This window comes from Camelus ferus, chromosome 17 (assembly GCF_009834535.1).
Source record: "Camelus ferus isolate YT-003-E chromosome 17, BCGSAC_Cfer_1.0, whole genome shotgun sequence".
In the NCBI taxonomy this organism is placed as follows: Eukaryota; Metazoa; Chordata; class Mammalia; order Artiodactyla; family Camelidae; genus Camelus; species Camelus ferus.
In genome coordinates this window covers 14,321,955-14,337,710 of record NC_045712.1, presented here as the reverse complement: position 1 = coordinate 14,337,710, position 15,756 = coordinate 14,321,955, and the positions used below count along the sequence as shown (strand labels likewise).

At 48.9% G+C, this 15,756-nt stretch overlaps 1 protein-coding gene across 11 annotated transcripts in view; it reads right to left on the bottom strand.

The window, feature by feature from the left end:
- PRICKLE2 (prickle planar cell polarity protein 2) overlaps positions 1-15,756 on the bottom strand; it is a 310,745-nt gene that overhangs the window by 39,443 nt on the left and 255,546 nt on the right. For all 11 annotated transcript variants that reach the window (XR_004312061.1, XR_004312059.1, XR_004312060.1 and 8 more), the window contains 5 exons: positions 15,545-15,658; positions 12,551-12,688; positions 9,356-9,559; positions 6,080-6,266; positions 271-1,146 (listed from right to left, as the gene is read on the bottom strand). Coding sequence is in view for 8 of the 11 variants with exons in the window: in XM_032458132.1 (XP_032314023.1) it covers positions 271-1,146; positions 6,080-6,266; positions 9,356-9,559; positions 12,551-12,688; positions 15,545-15,658 (1,519 nt within the window). In the remaining 3 variants the exon portion in view is untranslated. The remainder of the gene's footprint in view (positions 1-270; positions 1,147-6,079; positions 6,267-9,355; positions 9,560-12,550; positions 12,689-15,544; positions 15,659-15,756) is intronic.

Here is a 15,756-nt window from a genome sequence, read left to right as displayed (position 1 = left end):
CATTCTCCTCTTGGTTCCTCCCCAGACCCTGCCCTGTTTCTCTCACTCCCTTTCCTTGGGAGCTCGTCCTCAGCACGTCACAGGCATCCTAATTCCTGTCTTAGGCGCTGCTTAGAGGGAAATCCAGTCAAAGACAGAAGCCATCGAAACTTGGGTTAAACCCGGTGGAGGAGGGCACACGGCGGGCACGACACTAAAATCCTGAGACGCAGCGTCGGGTCACCCCCAGATTCCCGCCCACCCTCTGCTTCCCAGGTGAACAGGGCCTACCTGTTGCGTTAGACAGGGCCAGCGATTCCATGGATCCCCGAGGGGTCTGCTCCGTGGGCGTCATGTCCTCAGTGTACTTCAGCGAACTGATGGGATGACGGGTCCGACACGGCTGAGTGGAGATGTCCCCTTCCTCCTCCTCCTCCTCCTCCTCATACTTGGGGACCTGGATGCTGCCGCGGGTCTCGCTGAAGCTCTGGCTGGACATATCGCTGTAGCTCTCCTGGGATCGGAGCCTCCCCGGGTAGTAGTCCTCTCGGGGCTCCTTGACGAAGCTGCCTCCGTGCCCCTTCATGGCCAGGGACGAGCTCCTTTTGGGGTTGCTGAAGTGCTGGGCCCACATGTCGGGCTGCGCCCCGGCCCCCTGTCCCCCCGGACTGTAGGAAGTTCTGATGTTGCACTGGCTGAGCAGCTGCAAGGGGCTCTGGGCCTGGTTCGGCTCCATCTTGTTCCCGTAGTGGTACGGCTCCTCCCGGCTCCTCCAGATGGGGTCCCGGTTGAGGCTGGGCGTCTGGCTGGACAGGCTGAGCAGATCCATTTGCAGCGACAGGGGGTCCACGTCGGCCGACAGCCGGTTGGAACTCACCTGCAGCTGGCTGTGCTGGTTCAGCAGGGGCTCCTCCGTCTTGCCCTTGTTCTTGCCGATTTTGGCGCTGCGCCGGGACTCCTTGGCCCTCGCGTTCTGGAAGGCTGAGTCGGACGAGTCAGAGCCATTGGGGTCCTCCCCGGCACTGCAGGCGCGCGAGCAGAATATCTGGCCTTGTTTGGGGAGGAACGGGCGCCCCAGGAGGGATTTCTTGCAGTGAGCGCAGCAGAAACAGGTCTCGGTGGCATGCCAGTGCTGGCCGTCGTAGGTCATCTGACCTTGGTCGATCCCTGGGGAAAGAAGAGACATGGAAGAGGCTGACAGGCTGCTCGGGGAATTGCATTATGATGCGAAACATACAGCACCCTGGTTTGGCTCAGGGCTCCAGATGCAACAGAATAAAATGTCAATGAATCAATGATCAGGCCCCCAGTTAAATAGTATCCACATCCTATTAGGACAGCCTCCTTGCTCTGCCAGTCAGCTCCTTCATAACTCATTTGCTCTGAGCGCACAGAAACTAGATAAAACTGCCTGTCCACGAATCCTTCTGCCCGGGACACGTTCCTCCAGGATAAATAGCAATAGTGATACTAAGGGATGAGAAAGCTGTCTTAAATGCTTTGCATATAATGCAAACTCATTTAACCTCTCAACTGTATGAGGCAGGTTTCTAATATTATGTCCATTTTTCAGATGAGGTTAAATAACCTGCCTAACGTAAAAGGGCTAGAAATCATCGATGAGCTCTGTACCCAGGAAGCCTGGCTCCAAACCATGACCTTGATAACCAGTCTCTCTCACTCGACTTAGGGGTCTGCTCAAATGCCAGCTCCTTGGACAAGTCTTCCTGTCTGCCCTCATAGCTACTCTCCACCATCCTCCACCCTCACTTGCTGTGTTTTTCTTCACAGCGTGACGACTGCTCGACAATGAGCCACCACGTTTGTGCATCTGTTAATGAATGAAGGTGAAGTTCTAAGATGAAGTTTCTCCAGGCACATGGCCTGCTGCATCCTAGGGGCTCTTCCTGTGCGGCAGGGATGAATGAATTGAACCCGTCACCAGTGTATGCCATTCCTCAGGGTAATCACCATAACAGCTCAGTGGAAAGCAAAAGAGAGGACTTCAGCTCTTGGTAAGGAAGCACTTGGAAATGGCATGACAAAGATACTGCCCCTCCACAAGCTTGGTTAACCGCATCGGGAGAGGAGAAAACACACTTCCTCCCCATGCCAGGGCAGAGCCTGGTTTATGTAATTTTGTTACACCTGCTTCTGGGACCCTCTCTTCTGCCGTCTTCCTGCCAACTCTGGGGCCATGGGCTTTGCACAGGGCAAAAGCCACATCTGGACGCAGCACTGGCCAGGAAAAAAACCATATCTCCCAGCCCAGTGATGAGTTCAGGGGTGGACATGTGACCTGCACTGGGCCAATGGGAGATTCGCCTGGGAATGCTGCTAAGACAGGGACACAGGGAGACTCTGCTGACAGCAGTGGCTAAACTGGCAGATTGGGAGCTGGGAGTTGTGAGGGGCCCCCTCCCGTGGGGACAGCCTGCTGAGAATGCAGACACAGCGGTGACTGTGGGATGGGAGGGGACCTCTGCAAGACCCCTGATGTCTTGCGATAAACGTCTTTCCCCAAAGCAGTACTCATGTGAACCTTCACCTTGGGTGGCTGAGAATCTTGAACCTGAACTTTCCAGGAATAACCTCTAGCGACTCATCTAGAGAGGAGGTGACCAAGAAACAGGGAAGAGGAGAGGGGTAAGGACAAAAGGCAAAGGGCACAGCAGCCTCTCTGGGTCCTCCTTGTGTTCCCCCCACCTACCCTTATGCCCCGGGAGCCCAGGGAGGGAGAGGCAAGGTAAGTTCTTTCCCTATGAGCTCCTCCTCTAACTGAGGGGTCTCTGTTTACTTAGGAGTCAGGCCCTAAGGACCAAGAGGGGACTTTTAGAGGGACAGGAGCCACAAGGGCCACCCTGAGAGGAGAGGGACACTGAATTCCCAGGAGGGGTGAGGACCAGCAGGGTGGGGCTGGAGACAGCGGGCCCAGAGCTGGGGCTCCGTACACATGTCCCCTCCCTGGGCTGCGGGGGGAAGCAGTGGCAGGCAGCACAGGCAGGCAGGACTCGCTAGCAGCGAAGAGCGAGGCATCAGGACTGTCAAACACAGGTGCAAGTACGCAGCTCAATGCCACTCCAGCTGGTTGGGAAGAAGCTGAAGCCCATCAGCTTGGCTCCAGTCTTGGTTTGGCTGCTGTCGGGCTGTGTGACCCTAGGCAAGTGGCTTCATGTCTCTGTGCCTGGGTCTCCTCCACAGTAACACAGGGACAGGGTTGCGGTGAGGACTGAGTTAATACACAGAGTGCACTCAGACTCTGCTAACTCCTCCCAGTACGCTTCTTGTGCTTTTATTAGGTCTTGATGTCTGTCTCCCTCTCTGCTCTGAGGGCCGATACCTGGATGCCGTCCAAGAAAGAACTCTGAGGCTGGCTCGGTCTTCCCTCCCTGCTCCCACTGTCCCCTCCTCTCCAGAGAGCCTGTGCTGACACCCCTGCTGCCCTAGGTCCTCACTGGGAGCTCCAACTCAGCACAGCAGCCCACGCAGCTGCAGCCCTACCCACTCCCCGTCAGAGGGACGCATCAAGCCCAGTTCCCACGGCCTGTCCTCCACCAGCTCCTCCTCCGTGCTTCCGCGAGGAAACACGCTCGGATGTGGCAGCCTCGTTCCGGGGATGGGGGCCTCGCAGAAGGCTGGGCCTCAGTGGAGACAGTGAAGAGGGAGGCGTGTTCCAAGGCGGCCCAGCAGGCAGTGGAACGTGGTCCCTGATAAACATCATCCATGTCAGATGGGGCTCTGAACTGCTGTTGAACTCTAAACATCTGGAAGAGGGCTCTGCCGTTCCACATCCAAGCGCTCCTTTTTTATTCCCTCTCTAAGCCCTTTAAGTACTTCTCTGAGGGTGTATGTGTCTACTGCTGCCACAGCCTCGGTCTGTTTATAGGACTGTTTACTCTGCTGTGAGCAGGCAAAAGTACCGTTGCCCTGGCAACGGCTGCCTGATGCAGCGTCCGCTCCGAGCGGCTGTATAAATATGGAGTGTTTGTATAATATGGTCAGAGCCAAGTACCCAGACACTGTGGTATGCATGCTATACAGAGCATACTCCTTCCCCACCGCAGGAAAAGTACGTTTTACAGAAAAGTGGATTCAGGGAAAACAAACAAACAAACAAACAAACAAACAAACAAACCAGGGACAGCATTTAAATGACAGCCGTGATAGTACTGAGGGCCTCGGTGGTCCCCTTTTCTGACGAAACATTGATGCCTTTTTATGGATTTAAGAGGGAAGGAGAAGTGAATGCCTATCAAAGCTAAAAGAAGACAGAAACAGAAGAAACCGGGGGGAACTTCTGAGGTGTACATGCTGTGGTGACAGACACATCTTTCTCTTCTCTAAGCTGCTGAGTGAAAATTCGAAGTGGCAGTTTCTCGAGAGGCTTTTAAGCCTCAAAGGAAAAGGAGAGAAGAAACAGAAGTACTAACAAGCAGTGGGTATCACCGCCTTAGGTAAGTTTTCTGTACAGTCAACCCCTTTCATCCATGCAAACACCGGCTTGCAGATCCCGAATCCACGGTGAGCAGCGCTGGGTCAGTACCTCGCCTGACCCCGCCCATGGCCACGCCCCCGACCACAGCCCCCTGCCCTCCCTCCCAGGGCCAGCCACCTGTCCAAATCAAGCTCCCCATTTCCTAGCTCTCAGAATAGAGGGAAGTTTGTCTGTTGTGACCCTGTGAGAAATGGAAGCTGTTGAATACTTGGCTGAGGCATCAAGCTGCGAGAGGGGAGGTTTTGGGGGTTGAAGACAGGAGATCTTCACAACACCCCAGCCCCCAGAGGGAACGCTGCTGGATGAAGGATCCCTGGCAGGGACTCCAGCTCAGAGGGACTCCACGGAAGTGGTCCTAAGTCCATGGCATGAACTATCCAATGACAAAGAACCACTAAGCATATAATCGGTACCTCAAAGCTGTGATTTTTATCAGCACACAGCCCTCCGAATTACTAGCCAATTTTTCATTGGACTGCATCACTTCTGATGAACCAGGGAGACAAAGCCACTAGTTTTTGATCCCGAGAAAATCTTTTAAGTGGGGCAAAACGGGCTCCCAGACTGATTATCTCCACATCTCCCCACTACAGGTAAGAAGTTGGCAGCTTCTGAGCCGATTTCTTGGAATTGCACAAGCCACAGGGAGATCAGGCTGCTGGCCTCAAAGACATTCATCCACTGCCAATATTTTTTTTTTCTTCTTAAAGGGCAGCTCAGTCACAAGGTGCCAGAACAGGCAAGCTGAATGAAGAAGCTGCAGATGCAGCATGACTGGGAATAATGGTGAAGGACTGAACAAATCAGTTACTTCAAAAGGGAAAAATGATTTTCACCATCTCAGATCTGCCACTTTTCAGGGGAGTCGATAGCTTCTGAGCTATTTGAGGTTCCCTCGCTTTGTTTTTGGCTAGGTCAGCTTTTGCTGATTTTTATTTTAAAGGCATGCATGCCAGAAACCATTTGGTTTCCTTGTCTCTCTCTTCCTACCAAGAGGACTGCTTTGGTTCCTCCCCCTGCTGACCTCTGAGTTTTCCCAAGGACGCTGTATAAGACCCCTGTTTATCTTCCCCCCTCATATTTTCCTGAGACCTCTCCCCCCTGCCCTTGGTAGTGGGTCTGTCCATCATCTAGCCCCACCGCAGGGGTGGGTCTACGACTCAGGCAGACCAATAGGAATTCCCTACTCTCTTCCTTTTAGGGTGGAACATATTAAATGAAGGCCTATAGGATTCCTATTTGGAAGACATGACTTGGATATGGGAAAAGACACAATCCCATCCTTTTAGAGACTACAACTGCTAAGATTATATGTAACTGAGGTGGGGTCATCTTGGCCACCTTGTGAAGGCATCTTGCTTCCAAAAGATGCCAACAGAAGGCAAACTGAGCTGCGACACAGAGGAAAAAAGAAGACTTTGAACGTTTGATCCATCCCTACCTGAAACCAACTTACTCCTTAGCTTTTCCAAGAAATTTCCTTTTTCACTTAGACTAGTATCACCTGGGTTTCTGTCACTTGCAACCAAAGGGATTCTAAGTATACCAGGCATCAAGGAGATCCGGTCACAATAGGGCCAAGCTAAGCACCAAGCGTCGCCTCACCTATGTGCTGGGCACAAGTGTCGCAATATTCTGCGTACAGGGACTCGAAGCAGTGGCAGCAGTAGGGCCTTCCCTCCTTCATGATGTAGCGCTGGCCGCCCAGCACTGTCTCGCACTCAAAGCAGCAGAAGTGTTTCATGTGCCAGTGCCGCCCCTCCGCCTCCGTGCATTCGTCTGCAAAGATGATCTGGAGATGGGGAAGACAAACGGTTGGGGTTAAGACCCAGCCATGTGAATGTACTTTAAAGGGTGCAAGGTATCAGGGCTCCAAACTAGAAGGGTAGGAAAATAGGTCCTGCCCACAAAAATCTCTAAGTATATGTTCATTCTATACCCATATCAGCTCCCACGTTTAGATTTGCCTAAAGCACAATTCAACAGCTTCTGGCCAGGTCAGTGATGAATTTAACTACATTTTAGTAAGAGAAAGGATTTTCTACCCTAAAGAATATAAAGCAGGACTAAAAGCTGACCGCTTACGGGAACTCGGATCATTATCTGTTTTATTTGGCTTAAATACAATATTTTTAAAAAGGGGAAATGTCATAGGAACAGCCGGAATCCTGGTTCTTCTTTTGCAAATACAATATTTGGCAACGCTGGGAACACATTCCTGCGTGGCAAGCAGAAGCTAGATCTGAGACGACAGGTCACCGCTTTCAGATGAGTGACGAGTTCTGTACTCTGTCGTATTTTTCACCACTCACTGTTGCCTTAAAGTGAGTCACCTTCATTTACGATAACTGTCTAGCCCTGAGAAGCATTTGTGTTTTGACCCCCAAGATAAAGTTTTTAAAATTTCAAATTTAAAAGCTAACTGCAAACGATAGTAATCAAGGCAGCGCAGTACTTGTGTAAGTCAACAGAATGGAACTGGGAGTCCAGAAATAAACCCAGACAGTTATGGCCAGATGATTACTGACAAGGGTGGCAAGGACAGTCAGTGGCGGAAAGAACAGTCTCTTCAACAAATGTGGCTGGGACAATTGAATTTCCTTATGCAAGAGAATGAAGGTGAACCCCTACCTTACACCACATATAAAAATTAACTCAAAAGGGACCAAAGACCTAAATGTAAGAGCAAGAGACCTATACAATGTTTAGAAGAAAATATAGGTGTCAATTTTCATGAACTTGGATTAGGCAACTATGCAATGGTTTCTTAGCTACGATGCTAAAAGCATAAGCAACAAAAGGAAAAATAGATGAGCTGGAGTTCATCAAAATCAAAAAACTTCTGTGCTTCAAAGGACACCATCAAGAAAGTGAAAATGTAACTACAGAGTGGGGAAAAAAATACTTGCAAATCATGTATTTGATAAAGGATTCGTATCCAGAATGTATAAACAACCTGTACAAAGTCACAACAAAAAGAAAAATTACCCAATTGAAAAAAATAGGTATAAGGTTTAACTAGACATTTCTCCAAAAAAAGAGGCTATGTAAATAGCCAATAAATACATGAAAAAATGCTCAACATTACAAGCCACTAAGGAAAAGCCAATCCATACCACCATGTGATGGCACTTCTACCCACTAAGGTGATGATGATGAAAAAGACAGACAGTAGTAAGTGTTGAGGAGAATGTGAGAAGCTGGAATCCTCATTCATTGATAGTGGGAATGTAACATGGTGTAGCTGCTTTGGGAGACAGTTTAGATCCTTTCAAAAAGTTAAACACAGAACTACCCTATGATCTGTTATTTCCACTCTTAGGTATATAATCAAGAGAATGGAAAATATATGTTGACACAAAAACTTTTACATGAATGTTCATAGCCGTGCTGTTCGTAACAGTCAAAAGTGGAAACAACTGCAATGTCCGTCAATTAATAAATGGTTAAACAAAATGTGATAGACACACACGATTATTATTCAGCCATGAAAAGGAAATTACTGATACTTGCTGTAACTTGGGTGAACCCTGAAAACATCGTGCTAAGTGAACGAAGCTAGACACAAAAGGTCATACATTGCATTAGTCCATTTATGTGAAATGTCCAGAATACGTAAATTCATGGAGACAGAGAACAGATCAGCGGCTGCCAGGAGCTTGGGGGAGGAGGAGAAAGGGAGGGATTGCTCAAGAATATGGGGTTTCTTTTTGGGTGATGTAAATGTTCTGGAATTACATAGAAGTGATGGTTGCCCAACTTTGTGAATGTACTAAAAGCCACTAAACTGAATATCTTAAAAGGGTAAATCTTATGCCGTATGAATTGTAATCTCTGTAAGCAAAAATTTCAAAGGATTTTAATCATCCTCTTTTTGCCATTAGAGAATATCAAGTCATATTACGAGCATCAGTTTGCAGATGTGGGAACTGAGCCATTCAGGTGAAGTGGTGGCCCAGAACCACAGAGGTGGACCAACTCTCTGCCCAGAGGCTCTCTTCTGAACTTCATTATTAGTATGAGAATTCATGTTGGTTAAGGCTGATCGACTTCCTCCTAGGAGAGTGAGTCTCTGATCGGTAGTTTGTAAGGAAGAAATGCCCATGTTATAGTGGACTCCGGCTGAAAAAAGTGCAGTGCTGTTTACAGGGTCAGAAAGAACCAACCATCTACTTCATACAGGAAAAAAAACCCTGTCCAAGACCATTCTCCAAATTATCCCCATAAAGCGGTCAGGTTTAGAACATTCTCCTTTCTCCTCCAAACTTCCAAGCTAACCCAGTTTTTCTGCCTTTCAGCTCACAGGTCACAGCTGCGTGTGCTTCTGCCGGGAGAAAACACAGGTACGAGCCTGTGTCCAGTCTGCTTTCTGACCCGGGGAAGCAAATTCAGGTCCCTCGCAGGGTGTGAGCCACCTGCCCCCTGAATCCTCATCAGAGCGGTTGTAAATTATGGGAGAATCAAATAATGCTACCCATTTTCTTCTCTTCTCAAACCAATCTGTCCCCTGGAATCTCAGGGAACGCAACGATTTTAAGACATATGGGACACCGTTACTGATGATTCCTCCCTGGGAGGTGGGATGAAATCTCTCTCTTTTTTTGAAGAGTTCTAAACTGACCCAGTGCCAGGGGCGGGCCCCGGGGAGTGTCCGCAGCCCTAGGCACCGTCTCCCCACGTAGCAGCCCACGAGACCGTCATGTTCAGTAGAGCAGGCCACACCCTAGCAGCCAGGCATGGTGGGGCTTCTCTCTTGGCCGGGTTAATACAAGGAGGTGGATGGCCTATGGTTTCCTTGCATGCGGGAGCCACGGGGACAACGCGCGGGCTACCGTGTCACCGAGGGGTGACGGCGGGGGGCCCCCAGGGGCGGGCTCTGACCTCATCGCAGGCTGCGCAGCGCGGCTTCAGGCACTCTGCGTGGTGTCTGCCACAGTATATCTTCCCATCTTGGTAAAAGTAGATCAAGTCCACCAGGAGCTCGTTGCAGACAGTGCATATAAAGCAGGGCGGGTGCCAGCAGACCCCGTGACCAGCGCGCGACGCGAACACAGCAATGTCCCCGCCGTTGATCTGGCCTCCGCACTATGAGGCAAACAGAAAGGTCAGGAGCAACGCCGGTCCCCAGGTCCCCATCTCTCAGTGCCACGTGATAAGGATGAACCACCGGACCACCACCGCCGGCATCACTGGCAGATTACTGAGCGCTATTCTCAACCTGGTCACTGCTACCTCCTTTATGTACACAGCAGGAAGGCTTTTCTTGCCCTCCCCCCCCCACCCCTTCCTTCCCGGGACCTATAACTCAGATGCAGATCCTGTCACTGAGAAGATAAGGAATCACAAAGGTGGGAAGGAAAGAAAAAGTCTGTTAGCATAACAACAGGCAGGAGGCAAACTTGGAAAGCAAAAGGTCTCATTATCTTTCAGATATTCCAAACTCTCTCCAGAGGCACAGCCACATCTAATGCCAGAAGGAGTAGGCTGGGGATATGGGGGAGTGAATGAGGGGAGGTTGGAAGGGCCCTGGGAGGAGGTGGGGGTCTGCACTGGGGATGGTAGCGGAGTGGGTTCATAAAAATACACCCATCTTTAACTCTCTGCTCTAGAAGTCTTTCAGGCATGCTTTTAGCCGGCTTCCTCTAACATCTTTTCACATAGTCCTGATTGAAAAGGTACCGCTCCTATGGCCAGACCATGGAAAAGCTTCTTCCCTCTCCCTTCCCTATCTTCTCACTCATTTTCCAAAGTTCCTTCCATTACCCACAAAGGAACAAGGCAGAATCCCTGATGACTCAGGCTTACAGTTAGGGTCGGGATAAAATGATTATGTGATTATGGTCTGAGGACCTTTGAGGGAGGAGTAAAGTGTGAGGCAACAGGTCCAGGGGGAGGCTCTCTGCTGACCATGGCGCTGGCCCCGAGTGTCACTGCCGGGGGTCCAGCACTCAGGCCCCGCATGAGCAGCTGAGCTCTGAGGGCAACGTGTTAAAAGAGTAGAAATGCTACCTCTAGACCTTTCCCACGCCATGGACATCAGAAGGGTTGAGATGCTTCACAGGAAAGGATGTCAAGGTCTCACGGAATAGTCTCTGGGGACTCATTCATGTGAGTGACCGGACAAAAGAAAGACATTACATTACAGACAGTGACACCCGCGCCTTTCATGATGCTGTCACCAGAGCTGATGTATGCCTACTGGTAAAAGATACACTGAGGCACATGGAAGTTGTCCAAGTTCTTTGCTCCAACACTGATTCGAACTGGGCAGCAAGCATCGAACTGGAGGAGGCTGGGAACTCTCCAAGGACAGGAACCCGGGGAGGGGTTTTTATAGAGAAGACATGGAAGCAAAGCAAGGACATTACTTCAGTGATTAGAGCTTAAGCGGTTCCCTTGTTGGGGGGAAGCCCAGTTGCCTGTTTGTGATTGGTTGTCCTTCAGTTTCCTTTTCTCAGATTTCAATTCACGGACGGGCTCAGGGTTTGGTCTGTTGATGCAGGCTCCCAAGGCATGGGAGCCACCCAAGTCTGATGGCCTCCGTGTTTAATTACTTTCACAATAATAGAACCCCCTTTAGTCCTCACCGTAATTCTATACCATAGGTATTTTTTATCCCCACTTTGCAGATGACAAAACTGAGGAAAAGTAACATGGTCAGGGTCCTCGGGCAGAAACACGAGTCAAACTTCTGTCTTTGTGCCTCTGTGCTCTCACCACTATTCTATACCACTCTTGACATCTGCCCAAGAAATGCCCGACCCTCCCTTTGTCCTAGGGGAGCCCAGTCGAGCTGGTCAAGGTGAAGGACCTGAGAGTGGCAGAGGCCCTGAATGGAGCACACAGAATCTCACATCTTAACCTCTGACCACCTGCATCTCAGGGGCGGGTGTCAAGGATCAAGACCCTACTGGCAAATCTCTGGTCCCTTGGCTCCCCTGTGAAGTAGCATCTCCATCCACCTCCATTCCATCTACCTGCACCTTCTCATGTTATCCCTCTGAAATCTCAAAAAAGGGCCCCCAAGTGGTCCCCCCTCCCCTCAGGCAGTATCTTACCCTCTCTTCACTAATCCGGTTCATGTATCTTCAGGACATGACTGGGTCCCTAAAGGGCTTAAGGAGTTAGATGGGGCTACTCTCCTAGCAGCAGGGCTGAGATAAATGCCACCCCCAACCCACCCCGCTGCAAAAAAGGACCATCAGTCCCAGAATGCTTTTGGTAGCCAAGAGGTGGGGCGGGGTGAACCCAGGCAGACTGGATTTAAAGATACCCTGTTTTCTTTAAAACTCAACTCCACCGTGCCTGGAGCACTCTGCAGGAGAGAAGAAGAAAAAACAAATGCAGACCCTTCAACTCAGTGAGGATCTAGAAGGAATGTAGGGGGCTTGACGCACTTTGCTAAAGAACCCGCAAACCCAAGGAGATGACCATTTACCACCTCTTCGGACGGTACTGGTTGACCCATGCTGCAGGAACACTCCATTTTCTAAAGGGCTCATTGTAAAATATAAATCCATCATATCGCTCCTCTGCTCCAGTCCTTCCAGCGGCTGACCATCTTCTTCCCATGGCTTACGTAACCATCCACGAAACCTGACTTCATCTGCTCATTCTCTTCCTTTACTCCCTCTGCCCTGCCACACTAGCCAAGCCGCTGTTGCTCAAAAACAACAGAACCGCTCCTGCCACAGGGCCTTTGAACTGGCTGTTTCCTTACACACCCCTCCTTCCCTCACCATCTGCATGACTCACTCCCTCGGTTCCTGCATGTCTTTGAGGGGCCTTCACAGTCACCTTACTGAAAATTGCAACCAGCCCACCCTCCCAGCACTGATCCCCTGCCCTGCTGTAGTTTTTTTTTTCCATCTTACTTACTCATGTCATTGTCTGGCTTCTTTTCCTAGAATGGAACTCCTTACAAGGGCAAAATCAAGCTTCCAAACTTTTGTTGACAGCTGTATCCGCCAGGCCCACAACTGTGCCTGGCACAAAGCAGGTCCTCAGTACAATAACTGTGGCGTGAATGAGTTAGGGGAAGGGTGCCCCTTGCTGCTCGGCGGAATCCACGCTCACCTGTTCACAGATGGCTCCTGTCATTGTGACCGGGAAGGGCCTGACGTTGCCTCGGCCCAGGTTTTCACGTTTCCTCTGGTTGCTGAAGAGCTTCAGCTCCCTCTTCTCTTCCTCATCCAGGGAGTTGCAATAGCGGACCTGAGCAGACACAGAGGATGGCAGGCGGGGGTCACCCTTGCTCCCGAGGATTCCTGAAGCCCACGCCTCAGAGCTCTCTCATCAAACACACTCCCATTTGGTTTTACGGTCCTGGCCAGCATTTCACCACCACCAGGCTTGGGGCTATTGAAAGTGAGTCTCTACCTGAAATTGGTGACCTCAAGAGAGCTTACCAAGGGCTGTAAACTCCAGAGCCCAAGTCCTGGGCAGGCTAATGGTCTGTAACTACCCAAGTCTGCTCGTCACACTGAGATCCGAGTCACCTGGGATAAGCTTTGTGCTAGTCAAGATCTAGGACTTTCTCCTTCTTTCAGATTGATTTGGGTCTTCCAACTGACTGTGAAAATTTCACCGCCATGTATGTGCCCACATCAGTGATCCCTGACACCAAAGAATGGCTCCAGGTCAGAGAGCCAGACTAGCTGTCCACATGCTCTCAGCTTCTGTTTCCCAAAAGGAGGTGGGAACCAAAGGCGTGAGACTGAGGAGTTGGTCCAGAGTTGTATCTATGTTCCTTCACGGAAGTCCCTGCGTGTTTCTCTGTGCGTAGGAGGGAGAGGACTGCCCCCGGGCTTCGGTGAATTCATCAACTTGCATAAGATCTTTTCCTTTGTGTGAAACACAGAAACTCACAGAATTAAGGGAGGGATGTTAAAGATATTCAAATCTGCTGTCTCCCATTTTCTCTTTTATTTATACACACCTTGGGAATTTTGCTGTAACCTTGAACTATGGTTTACTTAATACCGTTTTAAAAACGAACTCCCTTTTTTTATTGAATACATTTATGTAAAAAGAAATTATACTGTGACTATAAATGGAAAAGCAGTATCACCTGTGGAAAACAAGGTGACCATAAAGCTAAATATTAGAGTGAAGACGAAACCGTATTGTTAGATTGTAGCTGGCTACTTTTGCTTGTGTGAGATCCTGAAACGGAGATTCTTAACACTGTCACTTAAAAATAGAGATTAGTAGGCAGGAGGTGGAGAGGTGTGAGATACCTACCCACTCAAACTACAATTTCCCCCTTGATTATTCAACCACTCAGTCACAAAGAATGAAATACAATTTAAAAGGGAGTGAGTCTTTTCGTGATGTGGTTCAACATTATTTACTGCCACATTCATATACCACCCCAAGTCATGTTTTGGGAAACATGCATCTAATCCTGCTCGCTGCCTTACTTTAGAGTAACCTGACCATCGAGAATTAACTGAATTGCCCAGATGATCTGTCCTACAGATGGTTAAAGAGAAACCTTTGAACCAGGAGTAATTTGAAAACCAGGGCAAGCTGTATGTGTCAAAATGGTCTTATCTGGGCGAAAAAGGGAATGATCAAGTATTTACTTTAGAATCACCCTTTGTCCTTAAAAGAGCCACGTCAAACGGGCAAAATCTGCCCCCTGGGTCACATGGAAGCAATTCTCACCAACAGGAAGAAGAAACTTGGAGGGTCTCTTTTCATGAGACCACAGTGAACCAGAAACAGAATTAACTATACTATGAAGCAGAGACGAGTCCATCACTTCCTTCTATCAAGTCAAAAAAAGTTAAAAAAAAAAAAAAAAAAAAACTCTTCACGTGAAGAGAAAACTGTAATGATGGGAAAGGATATACGGTTACACCACTGACAATTTATGGACAGGCTTTGAAAGAAAGGCACGCCCTCCCTGCTTGTAATAACCCGCATTTTCACTTCCAAATTAGTTAACTGGGCATCCGGTTACAATGTTTGCTCTCCTCTTTAAAGGAGAAAGCATTATTTAAATTTGTCTTATGAAGTCTGAGGTAAACTGTAGGAAAGGGAACTGGGGCTCTCTTTCTAGAGAGTTGCTTCAGTTTTTAAGCTTTTGCTCCATTTACTCAAATTTATTTTTGAGGCTCTAGATTTATTCCTTTTATTCAAGTGTGGGAAGATAAAGACTTAAAAAGCACTCACTCAGTTCCCTTGGGACAGAACTTGTGGGTGGGGGCAGGTGGTAAAAAGGGGTCCCGCTCTCTAGAAGGGGTTTTAAATTTCTCCTTTCAACTTAAAATGATGTTTTCATGTAAATCACAATCAGAGTGAAGTGGACAATTTGATCCTATAGGATCCCTAGTTTTAAAAATCAGATACTTAAAAAGTAATTCCTAGTTTGCAAATCGAAACCTCGCAAGCATGATGATCTTTTAAAAGCGTTATTTACAAATTTCCTTTTATGATCAGTTTGACTTCAAAGAGGTGGAATGCCTGCTTACAGCGCTGCTGTGTGTCTGGGTTCAGAAAAGAGGAACAGCCTGCAAGTCATACTTTCAAGGGTACAAAGGATGACCTTGGCAAGATGGACTGTAAGTGACAAAAACACAGATGTTCACAGCTGCAAATCGGACATGTAACTTCTACTGCAGCGTAACGTGGAACACTTGCACACTCACTGACTATGAAACGATGCTGAAAATTCAAGAGAGTCACAAAGTTTGTGCTGGGTTTGAACTGTCCGGGGAATCTCAATCATCTAACGTGCTCAGGCAACCAGCATTGCATATTCTTTAACCAAGCATACCTGAACTTGAGCTTTTCCATTTTAGTGCTCCCTGGCTGCCCCAAATAGCTCCTAGTGCCAGGCACAGAGGCGAAGCCAGCGCATAATGAGATTCTGTTTTTCCACAACCTCCTCTAGCCGGTGTCTGACAGTTTCTTTTGGTTCTAATTAAGGAAGCTAAAATCCTAAAATAAATTGCCAGAGTTCTTCGTTGGGCATCGCACTGCTCACAGCATTCTGATTCTGAAAAAGGTAATAATTCCGAAGAGTCTAAGGGGAGTCTTTAGAAGGCCCCTCTAGCCTCTTACCTCATTGTCATGTGGCGGCAGCTGGTGTAAGAGCTGCTTGATTCGCAGTTTCTCTCCAGGACTGTTGACATAGGGAACTTTCTCTTCTGGGAGACAGCTGTAGTACTGGTGTACCTGAAGGACGGAAGGCACACAGGTAACTCGCCCACTACTCAAACCACTTGGCCGCTCCCTGCATCCTAGGAAGGTGATTCCCACCAACAGGGCACCGG